Consider the following 24,110-nt stretch of genomic DNA (forward strand, 5'->3'; position numbering starts at 1 on the left):
CCATTGAGCTATCTCTCCAACCCTAACATAAATTTTGAAATCAAAATAAAATTTAAACACATGTACTTACCAAAGATCCCTTTAGAGTGAAGGTGGCCAGCTGGTGTGAGACATTGTAATACGGTAGGTATGGCCGTATACACTTAGAATGTTTACGACTCTATGGGGAAAAAGTCATGTAAGTGACCCAAATAACATACAAGCTAGTTTGTGAGGGAAACACTGAGTAACCAATGCCTGAAAAGCAACATGAATGGCAAACATCTATAACAAATATGAACTTATTTCAGATTATAAAAAATAAACTGCCAGCATAACTTTAGTGAACGTATACTGTGTATGCCTGGTCAAAGCTTATAATAAAGACATCGCCCCAATGGTAACTTAAATACATAGAAACAGATTCAAAGAACCATATCCATAAATAAAATAAATGTAACAGATGATATAAATATGTACTGTTCTCTTTTCTTCTCTTGGCATTAAAAACTTACATATAAAGTAATAATTTCACAGCATCCTGTTATCTTTCTGTTGGAGTGTAGCATGCACAATTAAATGGGAAAATATAAAAGCTTAAAGGGAACGGGATGGCATAAGAACAGCATTCCTGCACTGCCTTGGGATCCAGTTTAAATCTGAAGTGATCCTGGAAGGTTCATGTAGTAAATTCTGAAACCATTGCTGAGACACAACTCTTCAAAGTGTGCTGTGCAGATCATTAAAGGAACAGAAAACAGCATCAGAAAACACCCACTCAACTTAAAACAAGATGACAGAGGAGGAACACCAAATAGAAACAAAATCACGAATTGTGGAAAACAAAAAACCACAGGAAAAATTAAACCAAACCATAATGACACTAATGCTCACTAACAATCCAACCAAAACACCAGACAAGATTAAGGAAAGCAATCCAATCATGTGCTATTGAAAGGGGACACGCTTTACATAAAATAAAATAACAGGCTGAAAGCAAAGATGTGGAAAAATATACTAACAGATACCAAGTACCTCAAGAAATAACAGAATCAGAAACCTACATGTAAGAGATGAATCGTGGAGAGTAGGGACTACTTCAGACATGGACTCTGGCCACAGAACTTTGATCACTTCCCCTTGGCAGGGCGGCCTTGCCAGGCCACAAAGGAAGAGGTTACAGGTAGTACAGATGAGACTTGATAGGCTGAGTTCAGCTGTTAGGGGAGGAGGGCTTCCCTTTCTGAGGACTAGGGGAGGGAGGGAGAGGAGTTGAGGGAGGGGAGAGGGGAGGGGGATACAATTGGGATGTGAAGAATTTAAACTGCAGAATAAGCAGGTAACTTATATTGCTAATCCCACTATATGGAAAGAGCTCTGAGACTGGCTGAGACGTTAATATCTAGGCATAGACAATGATTCTTGTTGGCTACAGAGCACCTATGAATTATTATTAGATGCGAGTCTTCATATGGCACAAATGAAGATTTACAGATGTCTTTTTTTCTGCTCATACAAAGAGCAGAGAACCATCCTTAATTGTCCTGTGCATCCTGCACAGCTCATACATTCATAACTTTAGGACTGTATAATGCTTGTGAAAAATTACATGTTTTCAGAACAAAAGAACCGGACACTGACATTGGATCAGACCTGACAGGATTCATTCCTCTCAGCATGGTAGACATTGGCATCATGTATCCTTTGTGTTCCAGCACCAAGTGCTTCAGTTGCTGTTCCTCGTCAGAACAAGGCAGCTCCCAGGACACCTTCGAAGAAAGCTTCCAATCCCAATTGGTCCAGCATTTCAGACTGTCCCACACTGCACTCTAATTCAGCCTGTAATTTCTCAACATTTAGAAACTGGACCACAAATGCTATTCCTAGCTTGTTTAACCATTTCCTCAATTTTATTTGGGCTCCTACAAAGGTATTCATCCCAAATCAACCAGAAGAAACCTTAAGAGAACACCACCCCATTTCCTCTAAGGGGGATTGGGTAGGATTTTGGTTGCTTTTCTTGGACTATAGAGCGTTATTTTCAATGGGAGTTGGTTATAAGTTATTGGTCTTATTTAGAGAGAAAACAAAGTTGGACTCAGGGATGTCTCTCTTTTCCTTTATCTTCCATTCTTAGGTTTGGAGATAGGGGTTGAAAAGAAAGAAGGGGGAATATAGAAATACATAGGGAAGATAGAACAAAAAACAGATGAGTGAATCTACTCAACTTAATGCCTTGTTACTCACAAGGTTATTTTTAATTCACGGGTATAGAATTTTGTATATAGATGCAAAATAAGTTTAATTTTAGATGCAGTGGTATAGGATTCAAATTTAAGATTATTCTTCACACACATTTTATCTATTTCTACTCTAATATGCAGTATTGTGCCCATATAACTCAATTATAATCCAAAGGCTTACTTCTAATATTTTGAAAGTGCTATGGCAGACTGCTTAGGATAAATAAATTATACAAGTTAATTGTTAGTTGGTCAAATCATGGTCATTCGATTACTAGTCTACTTTTATCACAAGAATATACATCTTAGGTGCAACAGATGGATATGATTCTACAGAAAGATATGGTAAAATAGTTAGATAAGGCCTTCAAAAACCTCAGAGACATACAAAATATGGCATTTAAAAATATTTGTATTATTTTAAAGATTGACTGACAATAAGACAGTTAACTCCTGGCAACACCCAGCCTACCTCAAAGAAGATAGTGAGCATCAAAGAACCTCCTCATAGAGATGGCTTCAAATGTGGCAAACAAGCCACTGGGCAAAATGTCCTCATTTTTACCACAGACAGAATTCTGCCTAAAAAAGGGGCAAGCTTGGATGCAGGCAGAGGCAACATCCAAACTCTGCCAAGACAGGGTAAACAAGTCCTCAGTAGTTCCTGCCTCACAAATATGTCTGCCAGATATATTGGGCCAGAAGGCTGAAGATGAGGCTCCAACGTTATAAAGAGTTGTGGATGACTGTTCAGGCAGCAACCTGTCTCTGTCATCTTCTCTTTTGGGTAGCTGCTATCCTGGACCCCTTGTATACTCACATAATTAAATTTATCCCTTCTCAAGTCTCTGATGGGGTTGAAGACCAGATAGTTTAGTTTTATAATCAAGCTTAGTTGTTTAGGAGTTAAGATGTTTTAGGTCTAGATAGATGTTTTAAGTTGATAATAATGAGGTATGGTAGATACTGATTTACATTCAAAATTTGAGATGCAACAAGATAGGAAAGATGTTTTCTTCAAGGCTGCCAAATACAAATGGCCAAAACACTATGAATGTAACATTTGTATAATTCTTAATTGTTTCATGGTTCTTCTTGCTATAGGTAGCTTATTGTATATATGTGTAATAATATAAATGTATATGTAAAAAATAAAAAATTAATTAAAAAGTCATACTGAGTGAGGTAACCCAGACCCAAAAATACAAATACAAAATACAAAAATGTTAAAGAAAGAAAAAAAGAAAGAAAGACAGACAACAAGCTACTGGTGCAGAGGTTTTCGTTTGCTGTGTATGTACGGTCATTATTACTTGAAACACATAGAAATATGTAGATTAGGAGGCAGAAAATAACCCAAAAATTTCCGCATTTGTTGAATAGACCCAAAATCTTTGCACTAGGACATCTTTGTTGTTGTACTTTCAGTGTACATCTAAAAGCCTAAACTCACATGTTCATATTATCTTTTCACAATAAAAGTTCTGATCTCAAACTGGAAAAAAAAAAAAACTTTAAACAGCAGCAATATTACCAAAAAAAAAAAAAAAAAAAAAAAAAAAAATCTTTGTAAACCTCAAATTGTCACAATTTTGGATAACTAAATGGTTTCCTATATCTGATACTAAATGTACACAAAATAAAAAAGAAACCCAATTCTTTTCACACAAATTTTACCTCAAAGAATGCAATTAAAAAGAGAGAGAGAGAGGTAGTGCCTAGTGGCTGCAGCGTTTGGAAGCTGAGACAGCAGAGCTTTGAACCTAAGCTCAGCCTGACTAAGTACACTGTAAGGATGGGAGCACATTTACAAAAGCCACCTGTCTTCTGAGCGGCTTTTAGATAGATTACATGAAGAACTCTTGCAATTCAAGAAGAAGAATATAAATACTTCTAACTTAAACAGGCAGTGTAGATTTAATAGCCAGTGAGGACTATTTCTCCAGTGAGGACATACATACAGCCAAAATGTATATGAAAATATAATCAGCATCATTAGTCCCTAGGAAAAGGGAAATCAGACTATGATGACACCACCTCATGCCTTTGAGAATGGCTATAAAGCAAAGAGATGGGTGATAACTGCTGCAGACTGCATGGTGATACTAGAAGCCTTATGAATGGCTGGCAACGAGGAGGAATGATACAGGTAATTGGCAGCCCTTCACCCTGTTAGTCCTGTTTAATTTGTCAGGCACACTCCTAGGCACACACCGAAAGTAAACAGCACATGTTCCCAGGAAACCCTCCATCAGAGTGTGAACTGCAGTCATAAAAGCCATAATGAGGGTCAAGGCCAATTATCCCATATAGCTTTTTTTTAAAAAAGAAAGAAGAGGAGGAGGAGGAGGAAGCAGTTGTCTTAGGAACAGAAGGAGCAAGCTAGTCCCTTCTCCCACCTTTCCTCCCAGCAGCCAGTCATAGGACTCTTGGAAAGGTGCCCTCCTGTGCCCAGAAGAGCACAGTGCCCTTTTCTCTGAAGGCAAAGCTTCTGGTGAAGTCTGAGCTGTCCACCAGTTAAACATCAACGACAGACAATTACCATAGTTTCAACGATGATGGTGAAGTTCCCTAAGCCATCAGTCAGAGCTACGTAGCTCCCTCCTTTCTCCAGATGGCCAACTGTCTTCAGGTAATACCAGCCTGGTTGGGTAAACTGAGTTGTGTGAGCTACAGAAAAGGAGGAAAAGATGTCAATGAGACAACTTTAAAAAAATCTTTAAATAAATCTTATTGAGTCTAAGCAGCTGTAGTCTATTTTAAGAAAGTATCTACCAACTTTATGCTTCCATGTTCAAAAATTTCAGCTAAAAGGAATAATTGCAGGAAAGCTTCCTGAATGACTGGTTAAAATTAAATAAACATGAAAATTCAAGAATACTGGTTATGCACTCCTTTTCCCAAAGTGCAAAATTAAGTTATTCTTCCCAAACCTTGTCCATCACTAATTATTCCACCTAACACAACAACAACAACAAATTAAAGAATTTTTAAAATGTGTTTTAAAGTTAACAAATGTACCTCAGAACTACGTTATAGTCTTAAAGTTATTTCTAAGTATATATACTATCACCTCTAAATCTTGTCCTGGACATATGCTAAGCAGTATTCCATTTCCTGCTAGCTCCCCAAAGTCACAAAATTAGAAGAGTGTCACTTCACCAGAGTGGGACAATTCCAACAACCAAGAGGCCATCCAACCAACAGAGAAGCCTTATTTAATTTTTTTTTTTACTATTTTAAAGAGCTACTTCAAGAATTTAGAATAATGCCATGATTGCAAATCTGAGACTAACACAAAACTACAAATAAAACTTATCAAAAAATGAATTTAAAATTAAAACTAGTTGGCTTAGAATAATCTCAATTTTGAAGAAATTTGTTTTTATAAAAGATAATGGTGTAATTTTGCAGAAAAATAATGACAATGTTAAATATCTTTCTAAAATGTTAAAGAAAATTTCACCTTATTTATTTGTTGGCGGAGTGGTTCAAGACAGGGTTTCTCTGTGTACCCTTGTCTGTCCTGGACTTGTTTTGTAGACCAGGCTGGCCTTGAACTCACAGAGATCCACTTGCCTCTGCCTCCCAAGTGCTGGGATTAAAGGCGTGCGCCATCACACCCGGCTTCACCTTATTTATAAAGTTACTGTCTATTACTATGATTATACTCCTTCAGATGACATCCACTGTCTTCATTTTGTCTACTTTACTTGTGACTGATATAATAGGAAAAGATCTCAGTTTCAATGGAAGTAGATGGGTCTAACAGCCCTGTCTTTGAGTCATGTAAATCTTAATTGATTTCGTCCAGTTATGAGAAACTCAACTTGCCTCCATTTATATCTATTCTCAAGTTGCTTTGCATCACACACACACACACACACACACACACACACACACACAACAAACAAACAGACCTAGCTCTGCTGACCTTTACTTTAAGCTAGTCCCAGCATCTGCTTGGTTTCTTCATTTCACTTGAGAAACAAAACGCCTCAGCATATAATCATTATTTAATCTATATGAGTTATAATTTTATCTTTGTCTAAAATTTATATCTTCAAACACTTAATAGATTTAGAAACCAATATAAAGCCATACTATTTCACCAAACATAGATATTTCTTTTGATTAATGATTAATTACTTGATTAATTAATTTTTATCAGTCATCTAATATCATGCACTTACTTTAGTACAATCAATAAAATGGAACAGATATAAAAGAATAATCCCAAAATTTATAGGCACACTAAGCTAAACTGAAGCTTTCTAAGTATATTTATTCTATCAGCTATTGTCATGACGTGGAATCGTGTAGTTAAAGAATTACCTCTGTCCCACCAAACCAAATAACCCAATTGAGAAATGGGGCTCAGAATTAAACAGAGAATTCTCAACAGAGGAATATCAAATGGCTGAGAAACACTTAAAGAAATGCTCAACATCTCTAGTCATCAGAGAAATGCAAATCAAAACAACTCTGAGATTCCATCTTACACCCATCAGAATGGCTAAAATCAAACATTCACGTGACAACACATGCTGGCGAGGATGTGGAGAGAGAGGAACACTCCTTCATTGCTGGTGGGAATGCAAACTAGTACAGCCACTTTGGAAATCTATCTGGTGCTTTCTCAGAAAAATGGGAATAGGGCTTCCTCAAGACCCAGCTATTCCACTCCTTGGAATATACCCCGAAGATGCTCCAGCACACAACAAGAAAATTTGTTCAACCATGTTCATAGCAGCCTTATTCATAATAGCCAGAGCATGGAAACAGCCTAAGTGTCCATCAGTAGAAGAATGGATAAAGAAATTGTGGTACATATACACTATGGAATACTACTCAGCTATTAAAAATAAGGAATTCCCGAAATTTGTGGACAAATGGATTGAACTAGAAATGATCATAATGAGTGAGCTAACCCAGAAGCAGAAAGACTCAAATGGTATATACTCACTTATAACTGGACACTAGCCCAAGGGGCAGGTCCCATAAAAATCTGCACCTACCAGGAAAGTGGGACAGAGGTGAGAACATCTTATTGAGACTCTAGGTGAGAAAATAAAGGGGATAGGGAAGTAAGTGGATCCAGAGGGTCCTAGAAACCTACAAGAGGAACATTATGATGGGTGGATCTGAGCCCAGGGGTTCTGCTTGATCAAAGGCACCAACCAAGGACAAAACATGCAGTCATCATCAAACCCCTACCCAGATCTAACCAAGGCACAGAACATTCTCCACAGTTAAGTGGAGACTGGGGACTGACTTTCACAGGATCTCTGGTGCCCCATATTTGGCCATGTCCCTTTGCTGGGGAGGCCCAATGGCACTCGGAGGAAGGATAGCAGACTACCAAGAAGAGACTTGATACCCTAGCACCATATTCAGGGAGAGGAGGTTCCCCCTTGGTCACAGTCATAGGGAAGGGGGATTGGGGTGAAAGTGGGAGGGAGGGAGGAATGGGAGGATGTATGGGATGGGATAGAAAATGAGATGTAATATGAATTATTTTATCTTTCAATAAAAATGTGTTAAAAAAAAAAAAAGAATTACCTCTGTCTCCACCACCGGACATCCTGTCTCCTGTGCTGCTCTCCATTCCCTCTTTCCTCCTTTTCTAAAGAACTCAGTCTTAGAATAATAAAATTTGAAACACAGAAAACAGTCATATTAACCCCAAAGTAATATTATAAAATATTGGCAGATCTCCCTTAAAATAGTCTCACATTCATGGCATGGAGAGTCTGCATAATGTTCTTTGGTGCTTTCTGGTGCGTCTCTTAAAAAGAATCTGTGGAGGAAGAGGTAGAATCCAGCCATCCCTACCTGAAATCCAGATGGGAGACTCTACCACATAATGCCCACTCCACGGCTCCTGGGCTGTCATCAGCCCACTTCGCCCATAAGGCAATTCTTCATAGTAACTAGCCACCAAATTCCAAGCAATTGTGCTGAAACATTAGTTTGATAAAAAGAAAAAAAAAAATCAAAATACTATGCAATAAAAAAAATATCCAAAATACTGGAGTAAAAATATCTTTCATAATTACATATAAGTAAATGAACATAAACTTTTAAGTACTTCAAACAAATATATGTTGCCTGAGTTCATTCCCAGTTTTAAAAATCCAGTTCAGTGTTTATTTAAGCATTTTAATGGTGAATCAGAGAATTAAAAGTAACACACACACACATATTCTTGTACAACACACACGCACACACATATATACACTTGTACAACACACATATATACATATGCATGCGCATAAACACACACATACAACCTTCTACATATGCATGCATTCTTATACAAAACACACACCAATTCTGCTTAATAACATAAGTAGAGCCAAAAGATGAATAGTGTTTGACCTGTCAAAAAATTGAAACAAGTCCAAGTCAAGGCTTTTCCCATAAGCGCTCTCCCATTGACAGCCTTCCTAAAACCCCAATTTCACAATATAATTTTGATGAGCTTCAACTGGGCCGCTGCAGTTTTAGAGGGAGAACTTAGAGCCAGACTGTCTAGGTTCAAACCAGGACTCCACATGCTAGCCTCTTTTCACCATTCCCCGCTCACCTGTGAATGGAGGCTGATGACTGAGGCAGATCACCAGGGGGCAGGAAGGTAAGGACACTACCCTAATGCAACTCTATGCTCTATTGCTTCTGCTTCTGCTGGGGTGCTAACTGGATCACCCTGTTGGCCTGGTTGTGCGGCCCCTTCCCAGATGACAGAACCTAATTGTTTATAGCACACGCTGAGCTCCAGGAGCAGAGCTGTGACTTTCAGGAAATTCAAGCACAAAACATAAATGTATATATATCTTGCTGGCTCACAGCTGAAAAACAACCAATACTCACCCAGAGAATTTCACTTCCCTGACCAAGTTCTCTCCCAACACAGAAAGCTACTCCAGCATGCTTAGAAAATTTAACCCTTCTCGTTACCTCAAAAGTGAAAATAATAATGCTAGTTTAACACACACCCATACCCACACAATCAATGATCATCTTAAGAGTTCTCATGATCTAGGTCACACATGGCTGGCATCCTTTATTATGTACACTCGTGTTTCCCAAACTTGGGCATCATAGGACTTGCCATGAGTACTGACCAGGTGTGCAAGTTTCTGGACCCTGCAAGTCTGAGCAGCTGCCTAGAAATCAGTATAACAAGCACCACGGGACATTTTAAGATACGGAAAATTAGGAAATACTTTTTTAATGTATAAAATATGTGGAAGTATCATATGTATTTGGATGTGGAGACATAAGCCTATAATTGTAGTACTCAGGAGGCTAAGCAAGAATGAAGAGAGTCCAAGGCCAGCCTGAGCAACATTGGAAGACCCTGTCTCAAAACAAAAACAAAACAAAAAACATGGGGGGAAAGGATGAAGTAAAAAAGTATACTTAATGTGAAGAGGGAAAATGTCATAACATCCTGTTAAAATGAGAAGCAGCTTACTCAACAGACCATATACTAAAGTGTCAATTTTATATTTAAAAGTATATAAGAACAGGAGAATGTTTTAAGAACCATTATGTCAAGGTGGCAAGATTGTAGGCAGTTTGTCTCAGTCTTTGTACACAGCTTCATTTTCTCAATTTTCTATAATGAATATGCATCATCTTAATATCAAACAAGCCACCACAAAAGTATGAATATTGGCTTGTTTTTATTAGACACAATTATTTTATAGGACTAATTTGCATTAGTCCTAAGCCATCATCAAAGCATTTAGAAAGTATCCTCTTTAATAACAAAAGTGATTGTATAGTTCTTTACATACTGTTGATAAAGTTAAGAGATACAGAAGGAGCCAGCTACTCAGTAGAAGCGGGTATCAATTAAAGGCTACTGCTCTGTTATTTTTTTTAAAGGTAGGTACAAAAGAATGGTGGATAACAATTCTACACCAAAAGAGACTTGGGGATCAAAACTGCTAAATGCAATGCATGGAGCTGTGTTCTATTTTTCTTTTAAATGAGTAAAAGTTACAAATGACATTTTAAAAACATGAATAAAAGCCAAGAACTAGAAATGTTTCATATGTTCATACTTATGAAAATGATATAATCATATGAGAAAAATATTATGTTTTAGAGCCACATTAAAATATAATGGTATAATATCATGACATAAAAATATATGTACACTATCTAAGCTGGGCGTGGTGGTGCACGCCTTTAATCCTAGCACTCGGGAGACAGAGGCAGGCGGATCCCTGTGAGTTTGAGGACAGCCTGGTCTACAAAGTGAGTTCAGGATAGCCAAGACTACACAGAGAAACCCTGTCTCGAAAAACCGAAAAAAAAAAAAATGTGTGTGTGTGTGTGTGTATGTGTGTGTGTGTGTATGTACATTATCAAAAATCCCTGCACTGCCTGAGTAAACTATACCCCAATAAACCCAACTTTACTTAATATAGACTCTTCTCAAAAAGAAGGCATAGATTAGACAAATATTAGGCATATGTAGATTGGGTCAATAAAGTATATTGACTCTAGGATATAAAATTATAGTGGGCCATTGTATTTTTTTCTACTTACTGTGTTCTCTAAAATTCATTATACAAAAGACTTTAAATAACTTACGCGGTCATATTGCCATTGATATAATTCTGGTTCAATATACGACCCCAACAGCCTGCGCCAACATCATTGTTGAAAGTGCTAAAATCTTCAGAAGACCAAAGCTTCTTCCCTGACATCTTTGCATTCCACACTGTATGGGTTCCAGGGTAATGAGCTCTAAGAAGAGAAAGGAACAAGTGCTCAGAAGGTATCACTTCCATACAGTAGATGAGCGGAAAAAAACACAGGCCTTTGCCAAGGTTGCCCATTTTAAAACAGTCAAGCTGCTTCCAGAAGACAGAGGAGACATGCAAAGGAGCCAGCTGCTTCCCACTCTGCCTTCCATCTGTGGGCACTCTACAAACGACAGCAAGTAAACAGAAGGGCAGAAGCCTTCAACCACCCAAATGAACTGAGAAGATGCTGAGAACCATAAATGGGTGGAAGTATACTGACTGGCGAAGGTCAAAGTGGCCACTACCTGGACCATTGCAAGTGGAGAACAAGGTAAAGAAAGATTCAGCCTTTCCAGAAGAAGCGTGGGAGCTCTGGAAAACAGCCAGCAGCAAACAAAAGGAGCCAGTCTAGTCTATCTATGCAACAGATGCCTCCCATATTCCTGTAGTTTACAGACAGAAATCTTGGCAGTTACTTCAAGGCAAAGTGTTAAAACAAATCCACAAAAGCCCCAAAGATATTAGTGTGTCATTAATTCTTGTGTGAAAAGAATGAATTACACTGAGAAGATTAGGTTGCTGACATTACCTGGACACGTTGTCAAGACATCAAAATTACAGCAACTGAGAATCTGTCCCATAGTCAACCCTATTCATGCTAGCATGTGGCCAGAGTCAATCAGGTGGAGTATAAATATATACTGATGGTTGCAAGAACACAACACTGCTCTAACGACACCTCTAGACACTACTGATTAAATGAACCAACATGACTAAGATACTAAATGTAAATTAGAAGCTAGATTGATGGGTAATACAACAATAAAAGTACATCCAATAACTTCAGGAATAAAAGTATAAACATTCCAGGTTTAATTATTCACAAACAGTACAGCAGTTTGGAGACTTACTGTATCACAGCTGTAGTCTTTGTATTTTCTCAGAGTTGTATAAAAGAAGAATGACCGTGAAGACCTTTTAACCCATATCATTTTAAGCTAAGGTCATTTTAGAAGAAAGCCCTGTTTGGGAATTGTTTTATCAGTTAAGGCAGGGAGAACTGAACCACTGCTGCGCATAGCAGAGAGCACCAACGAAGGTCCATCGGAGCACCAATAGACAACAGCGAGGCTCCATTAGGAATGTGCCCATGCAGGTGAACATTACAAACATCCAAGAGCATTCTAGCTTCTCCTAGGGTTAAGAAGGTAATGTACTTACCTTACACCAGTTTGAGAAACTGCTACAATAACTGCAAGCCTACATTTCTAAAATATACTTACATTTAGTTCTTATATCCCTTAACTTTATACTGTGATCATAGTGTTCAGTTTGGCACTTAGGTCCAATATTAATTGTTAAAAACACTAAAAATTAGGATATTCCTAATTAGCATTCAGGAAAATATGATCACCGTGCCTGGCTTGTCTGATGTACCCAATGAAAATATAATCATATCTATATTTTTAAAAGAAGGAAAACCTAGAAATATTTGATAGCTATGCTATCATTAATCTTTAGAAGATCATAATAGGAGTAAATTTTAACTGTTTTTATAAGGGTCCACATCTTCCAAAATATTTCTCCATTTTGCAATTTTATAGTCTGAACTATATTTCTCTTTGAGCTTTGTTTATATATTTTGGATTGTTTAATTTAATCTGGCATATCCAAATGACCACTCACATGTAATGAAAATGAAAATCGTAAGGCTGTTGTTTGGTTTTTAAAATATAATTTTTAAAGCCCAGTCTATACTTCACACTTCTGACATGCCTAAGTTAGACTGTCCCATTTCCAGTGCTCCACAGACACGTGTGACGTGGCCACTGTAGCAGACAATGCAGACCTCAGGCCGTAACAAGCTCAGCAACAGGTAGCCAACAATCCCTTCAGGAGTGGCAGAGGCTTATTATGAGAATGAGATGCCAGAAACAGAGTGGGGGAAAGTATACCAAGGCATTACGGAGAATGGAGCCCAGCAGACAGATCCCAGGAGATACAGTGACTACACACCTAAGATCTGCCTAGACAACACAGGCCAAGTGCAGCATGAATGGTGCCAGGAGGTACCCACTCCCTATGGCAGTAGTATCGGGAGCCATATTTCTGCACTGTGATGCAGGGAGAGCAAAAGCAGCTTTTAGCTAGCCTTAGAGGCCCCGGCACCTGCTGAGAGAGTCCTTTGCATTGTTTATGCTGTTGGTGTGTCTGCTACACTGATTACCTACCACTGAAAAAGACAAAGGAACTTGGGCAGAGAGTTTCTCCAAGCTCTGCTCTCTTTCCAGCCTGCCTGAGGACTTGTAATGAGATCCTGTAACAAGAGACTTATCTGTACTCCCTCAGATTAAAGGAGGCCTTGATCAGAACTTGTCTTGGCCTCATTTCTGCATACCTCTGCCCTATCTCTCTCCATTCACACCCTCTCCTTCAGGTGGAGCCCTGGTTTGATTATGTTCCACGGGACGAGACACAGTAGGAGGCAAGGAATGAATATATCAGAAGACAAAAACCTAGAAACAATCCTAATAACTACTGAGAAAGGATTTAAAAACTCACATGTACAAAACTGAAATAAAGTAATAACATTGCTTAAATGAGATAAGCATGTGTACTAGCTGGTTTTGGGTGTCAACTTGACGCAAATGCAAACTAGAGTTCTGAAAGGAGGAACTCATAATTAAGAAAATGCTTCCTAGGGCTTGCAGATATGTAGAAGGTTGCTTATGTGGGATGTTTCCAATTTCTTTCTAAAGGCACTCAGTGCTACAAATTTTCCTCTTAGCACCGCTTTCAATGTGTCCCACAAATTTGGGTACATCGTTCCTTCATTATCATTGAATTTCAGGAAGTCCTTAATTTCTTTGATTTCTTCCCTGACCCAGGTGTCAATAAGTAGAGAGTTGTTTAGTTTCCATGTGTGTGTGTAGGCTTTTTGTTATTTCTCTTTTTGTTGAAGTCCAGCCTTAGACCATGGAGAGCTGATAGGATACGAGGTATTATTTCAAGCTTCTGCTGAGGCTTGCTTTGTGACCTACTATGTGATCAATTTTGGAGAAGGTTCCATGAGGTGCTGAGAAGAAGGTATAATCCTTTGTGTTTGGGTGAAAAGTTCTATAAATATCTGTTATATCCATTTGATTTATGGTGTTGGTTAGTGATGTTATTTCTCGGCTTAGTCTCTGTTTCAATGCCCTATCCTTCAGTGAGAGTGGGGTGTTGAAGTCTCCCACTATTAATGTGTGGGGATCAATGTGTGGTTTAAGCTTTTTTAATAGTTCTTTTACAAATGTGGGTGCCCTTGTATTAGGAGCACAGATGTTCAGAGTTGTGATGTCCTCTTGGTTGATTTCTCAGAAAACTGGGAATAGGGCTTCCTCAAGACCCAGCTATTCCACTCCTTGGTATATACCCAGAAAATGCTCCAGCACACAACAAGGACATATGCTCAACCATGTTAATAGCGGCCTTATTCATAATAGCCAGAACCTGGAAACAGCCTAAATATCCCTCAGTTGAAGAATAGATAAAGAAACTGTGGTACATTTACACTATGGAATACTACTCAGCTATTAAAAACAAGGAAATCCCAAAATTTGTGGACAAATGGATGAGACTAGAGATGATCATAATGAGTGAGTTAACCCAGAAGCAGAAAGACTCACATAATATATACTCACTTATAATTGGGCACTAGTCCAAAAGGCATGTTCCACGAAAGTCTTCACTTACCAAGAGACTGGGATAGATGTGAGGACATCCTACTGGGACTCTAGGTAAGAGAAATAAAGGAGATGGGAAATAGAAGGACCCAGAGGGTCCTAGAAACCTACAAGAACATAATGATGGGTGGATCGGGGCCCAGTGGGGTCTGCTCAAACTATTGCACTAACCAAGGACAATACAATAGCAAACATCTAACCCCTACTCTGATCTACCCAGTGGACAGGACATTCTCCACAGTTATGTGGAGAGCGGGGACTGACTTTGACATGAACTCTGGTTCTCCATATTTGATGACCTCCCCTTGGTGGAGAGACCTGGTGGCACTCAAAGAAAGAATAAGCAGGCTACCAAGATGAGACTTGATAGCCTATGACCATATAGTGGGAGAGGAGGTCCTCCTCGGTCGTAAACCTAGCAGAGAGGAATAGGGTGAAAGAGGGAGGGAGGGAGGGAGGGAGGAATGGAAGGATACAAGTGATGAGATAACAATTGAGTTGTAATCTGAATAAATTAATAAAATTAAATTAAATTAAAGAAAATTTAAAGGAAAGAAGTAAAAGTTAAAAGAAAAGAAAAGAAAATGTTTCCAAGAGATCTGGCTGTAGGGCATTTTCTTAACTAGTGATTGATGGGGGAGGGCCCAGCCCATGGTGGGTGGTTCCATTCTTGAGCTGGTGGTCCTGAGTTTTATAAGAAAACAGGCTGATATTTTTGGTTGTGAGCCTAGCCTTTAATGGCTGAGCCATCAAGATACACATGGTACGTATTCACTTATAATTGGAGACTAGCCCAACAAGGAAAGTCTTCATTTGGCAGGATATTGGGATAGATGCTAGGACTTCCTATTGGAACTCCAGATGAGAGAGGTAAGGGAGAATGGGGAAATAGAAGGATCCAGAGGATCCTAAAAACCTACAAGAAGACCCTATAGGCTAGCAGATCTGGACCCAGGGGGATATGCTCAAACTACTGTACATACCAAGGACAATGCATGCAGTAAACCTAGAACCCCTCTCCATATCTAGCCAATGGACAGCACATTCTCCACAGTTGTGTGAGAACAGGGACTGACTCTGACATGAACTATGGTGCCCCTACTTCCTGTTGGTGGGAAGGCCTGGTAGTACTCAGAGGAAGGGGGAGCAGGCTATCTAGATGAGACCTGATAGGTTGTGATCATATGTTGGGGGAGGAGGTCCCCTTCTGTCACAGACCTAGGGGAGGGGAATAGGATGAAAGAGGGAGGGAGGGGGGAATGGGAAGATACAAGTAAAGGGATAACAACTGAGATGTGATTTGAACAAATTACTTAAAAGAAAAAAGAAAAAAAAAGCAGGCTGAGCAAGCCATGTGAGCAAGCCTGTAAGCAGCAACTCTTCATGGCCTCTGCATCAGCTCCTGCCTCCAAGTTCCAGCCCTGTTTGAGTTCCTGTCCTGAATTTCTTCAATGGTGGATTCTGACTGAAGGTATAAGCCGAATAAGCCTATTCCTCCCAGCTTGTTTTCTGGTAGTGGTGTTTTCATCACTGCAATGGAAACCCTAAGACAACATTCCAGGTCATTCTGACCTAGGGAGGACAATCGATAGCATAGACTGTCATTATGAGGATCATAAACAGATAGGTGTAGTGACTCAAGCCTATCATATCTCTTGAGCAGAAGTCAGAAGGATTATTTTAGACCAGCTCAGAGCCAAAGAAAATAACCAACAAAGGCCTGTCCTTCTTATCCTGAATAATCAACATTCTTCATGGTCAACAATGCAATTATACAAATAGCATGTTCCAGTCTTGAGATCTGCCTGCTGATGCCTTCTGGATATTAGGATTGATTAATATCCTAATTTGTATCATTTAATAACAAATAAAAGTCTATAAGTGATCCAAAAGGTTAGCACTTCAAAGTTCAGAGATGGCATTAAAGAGAAATGTTACCTTATTTGTTGATGACGTGGATGTCTGACTGATTTACAAACATTAAAGACAGAACATCCTTTACTATGACTTATTATTCTGGTAAAGTTTCTATGATAAAAAAAAAAAAAAAGATGAGAATTGCTTTATTTCCCTTCCTGGAAAATTCCCAGCTGCTACTGTCCTTCATGAAATGTCATCTTAGTAAAAATTTAAACAGGCAAATCGTTTGTTGGTGTTAGAGGTCAGATTAGAAGTTATAATTTGAGGTAAATGCATAGAAAGAATTCCACCCTGCTTGGGGACTTTACCATTTTCTGGGTAATAGGTTCATATGTACTCTCATCCTGCAGAAATTCATTAGCTATTAATCTATGACTTAGGTCCAAACTACCAAAAAAAGTGCTTGCCTCACACAAGAAATACCAATCCTGGATGAAATTTGATTCTCATAACCACTGTTTAAAAAGCAATAACAAAAAGAGAACAACATATTAACATAAAGCAGTTCCTCAGTTTTAACATGACTGAAACTGTGAGCAGGTTAATTTTTTACACGGGAGAGATGACCTTTGTACCTGAAAATTTTTGCAAACACTTCTAGCATCCATCCACAAGATGCTAAGAGTGTGCCCTTACCTAACTAAAATAATTATAAATATCCCCAGATATTGTCAAATTTTTCCCAGGAGATAAAATTATCGCCACTGAAACAACTGGTATCAAGCTATGAATCAGAATAACTGCAAACAGCGGAAGAAAAAACAAGTCCTGCTAAAGATACCCTAAAGAGGAACTAAGAGGACAAACACCACAGTGAAAGACTTGGCACTACCAGAATCACAGTATACATTACTCAATGACAGAAAAGATCTGTAACATGGAGAACACAAGCATCAGTCACATCATAAGTTGCAAATGTGGGGCTGGAGAGATGGTTTATTGCTTAAGAGAGCTTGCTGTCCTCTTTAAGAGGCTGCGAACACAGTTCCCAAACACCCATATCACACAACTCAGAAACTCCCGTAACACCAGCTCCGGAGAATTCAAGGCCCTCTTCTAGCCTCCTAAGACACCTGTTACATGTGGCAGATGAACATATACACTTAAAAAGAAAAGAAATACGAAGAGTTTTCAGAGCAGTGCTGGAGAAATGGCTCAGAGGTTAAGAGCACTGCCTGCTCTTCCAAAGGTCCTGAGTTCAATTCCCAGCAACCACATGGTGGCTTACAACCACCTGTAATGAGTCTGGTGCCCTCTTCTGGCCTGCAGGTGTACATGCAGGCAGACCACTAAACAATAAATAAATCTCTTAAAAAAAAAAAGAAAGAAAGAAAGAAAGAAAGAAAGAAAGAAAGAAAGAAAGAAAGAAAGAAAGAAAGAAGGAAAAGCAAACTCTAATAAAAATCCAGGAAATGTATCTAAAAATGATCTCGAAAATAAAACATTTAAAAAGTAAATCAAAATGAAAGCAGAATTCCACATACAAAGCAGAATTCCCATAAGACTGAGAGAGTCACGGGATGACATTTTCTATCAACAATAGCTATAAAGCACAGAAACAAAACACTCATTATCTGTATGCCAAGTCACACGGCAGCAGCTCTCATGCAGACTGAGTAGGACTGCAGGAGTCATGAGTCACTGCCTTCTAGTGACAGGAAATGTACCTGCTCCCATAGCCACCTGGAGGATGGAATTAGTATATGACTATATCAGTGAATTGATATCCTGTGCCCAATCTGATTCATGATAGAAAGCAGTTCTTGAGAAAAAAATTTAAAGAATACATTTACTATTATATGACAATAATCAATAAAACACTAAATTAATATGAACAAAAGAAACTATGAAATAAACCTATGGCTCAGAGGACAAATAATTCTCCTAAAATATCTATATGACTAATGAGTGATTGAACACTAGGCTTCTTCATGAAGTCCAATAGAAACCGTATTTCAACTCTAACAGCTTTCCTGGCCAAATACATTCAAGAACAGTCTTGCTTCCCTTAGATATAAGCTGTTTGTGTGCATTCCAGTGTATATTCCAAATATTCCATTTCAGTGTGCAGAATGTTTAAATATAAATGTACAACTACATTTTCTCTTGCAAAAAAGAAAAGTCCAAATCTAACTTAACACATCAATTTCCCAGAAAAACAGGATAATGTGCATTAAATGAAAACACAAAAATTAAATTTGTAAAACATAGACTAAGGAAACGTCACAGAAAAGACCATCCAATAAGTTACAAAGAGAAAAAGAAGCAAGACACTTAAAGGGACTGAGTTACAAATCAATTGGAAGACACTTAATTACCAACCAATGCATACGTGTTCAATGGATCCAGATCCAATCAAATACAACTAAAATGAGAATAATCTATATTTGATAATATCAAGAAACAAGTACACCTTTAGTTATAAAAATTGTATTACTTATGGTAAAAAGAGAAAGAATCTCTATCTTTAGAGAGACATGATAACAATCTGTGTAGAAGAAACACAGCACTGTGTCTAAAGTTTGTTCCAAAACATGGAGAAGAAACGAATGGACACAGGGATGAAGAACGGCCACGGGTTAAGTGATCAGAACGTACATATTGATTATTTTGCTTACATTTGCACACATTGAAAACTCATGCAATGGGGAGATAGCTCAGTGATAGAGCACTTGCCTTAGCATATAGGAGGCCCTAGGTTTGGTCCCCAGCACTGAAAATGAAAGATAAAAATGAAACACTAAAAAAATAAATAAAATCCAAAATTTTTCATTTAGAAACAAAGTATATGCAAAGATTAAGTCACCTCACAACAGATTAAAATTCAAATGTCATACACACGGAAACTCTAAATGTTTATATACTATCATGATACCTATAGCATGTTTACTTTTTAAAAACAAACACTTAGAACCAAGGATCTGTAAAGTAGAAATGGATTAAGAAATAGAGTAAAAGTCTAAAAGTCAAAATACTAAGGATACAAGAAAAAGTTACAGTCAATGCACATTAACAAACTTCATGTATGAACAGTGAGTCCCAGAAGACCTGAGTTAGGTACTAATTTCACAACATTGCCTTGATAACATCTACAATTAAATACTTGCATTTAAATGTAAATAAAGCCCAGGTTTTTTGTTTGTTTGTTTGTTTTTTGTTTGTTTGTTTTGGTTTGGTTTTTGGTTTTTCGAGACAGGGTTCCTCTGTGTAGCCTTGGCCATACTGGACTCACTTTGTAGACCAGGCTGGCCTCGAACTCACAACGATCCACCTGCCTCTGCCTCCCGAGTGCTGGGATTAAAGACCCAGTTTTATTAATCTAAACATTAGCTCCTTTATTTAAAAAGACAAAATTTCATTGTCAGAGAGCCCCAAAATATACTTCTCAAATAGAAAGAAATCAACTGTGAGCGACGGAGGGCTTACTGAGTAAATACTGCAGTAGGGTGCAACGAACGGCTCAGAGATGGCGAGAAGAAAGGCACAGTCACCACGCAGATGAGGAGAGCACAAGCTGGAAGTCCCACCTTACCCTATGACATCAACCACCGTCCAGAGATCATGGTCCAGGAGCAGGGAAGAAGAAATGGGCTCCCAGAGGTTATCACTTGCTATGATTTTCACTCTCTGGAGCCCTTGATGATCCAACGTTTTTCGTAATTCCTTTGGAGACATAAACAGAGCACAGCAAGGGTTACAAGTGAGCCTTCAGTTGCTGGAAGTGACCAAAATAGCCAGAGCATCTTTCAAAAAAGCTGCATTCAGATGATAGTTTCAGCACTGCTTCTCAACAGGAATGAGTTTCTGGCATAACACTGTAGAGGCATCTTCCTCCTGAGTTTAAAGTTAAGTTAAACAATAGAAGTTAAGGGGTTAGAGGGGGTGGGTATACATAAAACTCAAGTAATATTACATAGAAATACTGGTATTTTTTTCTTTTTTATATGTTTTATTCCTCAAATGTTCTATGTAGATATAAAGATAAAGTTGAGACATTATCTGTACTGCATGGTAAAATACTCCAACATTATATTTTAAGTATCTCTGCCTCTTTATATTTTGTACTATTATGGAAAATATAGCAGTTCTCACATTTTTATACACCATGTTTACTATAAATAAAAACTACCCATTGTTTCTTTCCTGTCAGTCATGATTATGAATAGGATAGGGAGTAAGATACGCTTACAGAGCCATCTGCTCACAAAGCCAACGGAAGACAGCATGCTGTCAGAAAAACAAGCTTCACCAGGAGATCAAAATGTATCCACCTGTCTATGCAGAAACAGCGACAGAGGAAGTGACACAAATTCATCCAGGACCGAAGGAACAGATGCCATACCAAAGATGTGCGTGACAAACCGACAGAACCAGTGCTGCAGAGAATCCTCCCGGTACTGGAAAGTCTCTGACATCAGGATCAGGTGTGTTCAATGACAGTTGGACCAATTAACATAAGGCAAAGTGAAGAATTTCACCAGCTCTTATTTAAATTTCTAATTTTTCTCACTTACAAAATTTCTAATAAATATACCTCTTTATGGAAGCAAATAATAAGTTATCTAATTAAAGCCATGGTGTACTTTACAATAAATTATTATATACTGTACTAGGTTAGAAAATGTAATGAGAGTTAGAGTGGCAAGTTGAATCCATCTTTCAAGGACTCTCATTGATCCCAAAGGTCAGTAAGATGAAGAATCTCTTACCCTATATTAGGAAATCAAATTTGTGTTTCATTACTCAAGCTTTTTTCTTATTCTTACACAAAGGAAAAAACTTAGTCAATTTTTCATCCATTTACCAATGCCAATACTTTAAGTCTTTATGGGCTTTCTCTTAAAGATCATCAGAAATTTGTGTAAATTTTTATAAGGCGTGGAATTGAAAACCTTTTTCAATGCACATAATCTGTAAGCTGTGACTTACAAATCAGTTTCTATCTCACAGTCAGTATGATTATAGCACTCTGCAAAGTGCTATATCTCAAATGTTATTTTTGGGCTTTTATTTTTTATTTTATTTTTATTTTTATTTTGGATTTTTTTCAAGACAGAGTTTCTCTGTGCATCCTTGGCTGCCCTGAAGCTCAGCTCTGTAGACCAGGCTGGGAGGTGCCTCTGCCTCCAGAGTGCTGGGATTAAAGGCATCCACCACCAGTGCCTGCCAAACGATAGCTATATTGAGCAATCCTTCCCTCCCCCAAACTACATCTATTTATCTATTTACAGATAAAGAAGGGAAGATGGTCTGAAAGGCCCAGAGTCACATTCACATCTGTCTAGCACTCTCAGATAGTAGAAGGGAGTTTCCAGAGGCCATAATTAAAAATCCCTATGAAACCAGAGCCAATCATAAATATAACCATGTAGCAAAAATAATCCTAACAATGTTATACACTTGACAGGGCACATATATAACTTTTACCATATACACTTCAGTCTTGAGAAGAAACCATCTCTCTAGAAGCCATCCCACCACACAGTAGGGGCTTTGTATTTGTTAAGGGCACATGAACTGAGGACTCCCCTAGATTTGTCATCATTTAATTCTGCAGTGGGAATTTCAATGGATCACAGAATCCAATAAACCCTCCTCTTCTAAAAATGGAAGACAAATGAAATGCTTCTATATCCTGAGACATTTAATGTAGGAAAACCCAAGGTCAGCAGAAAAATAAATGAAATCTGATTACTCAAAAACCCTGATAGTGGATCCTAGAGCAGCAATGAAATCACTAACTTAAATGTTAATGAGTCCAATATTCCCCCAAAGTGAAACAAGCACTCTATTGTCGTCGGCACTACTACACCAGCATGCATGCATAACTTTGGCTTCTGTTCCTGCCTCTTTATGGTTCCTGAAGCACATGACCTCCCACTAACAATCCTGCACTTCCCTTTTCTAAGAGAACCATATGCTGTCTCCCATACCCAACCCAATCCCTCACCTCTGTGAAGGAGAACTCCTAGGAAGAAAGAGTAGACTGATCAGAACTTCAGTGATGTGGAGAGCTGGAATGCAGCAGGTCCAGAGTGTAAGTATAACTCCTGGGCTACCTTTAGCCCCTAACATCACAGGACTAGCAGAGAAAGCACTGTGGAGCTATTACTTAAGAGAACCCTGTTTTCTACCAGCCAAGAGACCCAGAATGTCATCAGACCATATTTGAGGCTGACGGCTGAGCTTGCTGCTTTGTTGTAGCCACATATTTAATGTTTCCACTGGTGCATTTGACAAGTATCTTGATGTATGACTTTGTTCTGTTACTATGAATCTTCATAAAACTCCATCCACACTGGAACATGAAATTTGGAGTAAGATAAATCTGTGTTCTAGACCATGGTCACTTGTATTTGTCTCCAGAATAAACTTACCTCTTAGCCTTTGCTTCTGCATTGGTATCACCCTTTCCCATCCTATTTCACGCCTACAGCCTGGCACTGACACTGAGTTACCTCACTGTGGCTGCAATGAATCCTCTCAAAACAATGTCCTAGTAGTCAGATGTGGTCTGATAACACTATGGACCTTTTGGCTGGTATAAAATAGGGTTATGTTAAGTAAAACATGCCCAGATGCTTTATCTGTTAGCCATGGGCCTCAAAACCAGAGCCCTGCCTCTACCTCCCAAGTCTAGGATTAAAGGTGTGTGCACTATGTCTACCTAATGTTTTGGTTTTTTGTGTGCTTAAGATAGAGATAGAGGCATGAATTCCATTGCAAGCCACAACTCTGCCCCTCAAAAGAACATTTAACCCAACTCCTCAGACACAGGTCATTCAGAGCCTATGGAAGCTCAAACATAGTCTTCAGTATCAGGATTGTAGACACTAAAAACGTAATTTTATGTCACATCTAGAAAATTACCTATGCTGTCAAAAATAATGTTTCTAATCTAACTGTCCTTCAAATTTCTGTGTATGAAAGTATATGCAAGAAGATTAAAGTTTTACAGACCTTTATATAGTTGGCATCAAATGGCCTTTCATTCCAAATCTGCAAAACAAAAATCCAAAATGTCTGAATTGAAAGTTTACTAGTGCCATAAGAAAATTAACACAATCATTGCAGTGTTAGTTCTCATTAAAACTGATGATGTATACTGATTCTGTGAAAACATCTGTTGCTGCTTCCACTGAACACGAGGGTCCAAGCGGGTCGTCTGAGCCAAGTCACACAGAGATGTTCAATACTTTCCCAACATCATCATCATCGCTTCTACAATAGCTGTTAGGAAATGTCTGAATTTGCTCTTTATGATGTATCCTTTATTCATTATTTGTAAAAATAACATAAAATCCAAAAATATAGTTTGCATCACTAGGACCAGTGATCAGTGATAATAAACTTTACCTTCCTTATCTAAAAAAGAAAAACAAAAAACAAAAAACTGATGATGTAGTTTCCTATCTTTCAACAACTGCTGTCACAGAATTTATACTTTCATAAGGAAAAATAACTTTTAAAAATTAAAT

The 24,110-nt window shown here is 38.3% G+C and overlaps 1 protein-coding gene across 1 annotated transcript in view; it reads right to left on the reverse strand.

Moving 5' to 3' along the window:
- Galc (galactosylceramidase) overlaps positions 1-24,110 on the reverse strand; it is a 52,131-nt gene that overhangs the window by 15,126 nt on the left and 12,895 nt on the right. Inside the window, 6 exon segments of the mRNA XM_051150211.1 lie at positions 71-160; positions 4,765-4,892; positions 8,058-8,182; positions 10,833-10,988; positions 20,165-20,295; positions 23,593-23,631. Of these exon segments, the coding sequence (XP_051006168.1) occupies positions 71-160; positions 4,765-4,892; positions 8,058-8,182; positions 10,833-10,988; positions 20,165-20,295; positions 23,593-23,631 (669 nt within the window).

Source organism: Acomys russatus, chromosome 1 (assembly GCF_903995435.1).
Source record: "Acomys russatus chromosome 1, mAcoRus1.1, whole genome shotgun sequence".
Lineage (NCBI taxonomy): Eukaryota > Metazoa > Chordata > Mammalia > Rodentia > Muridae > Acomys > Acomys russatus.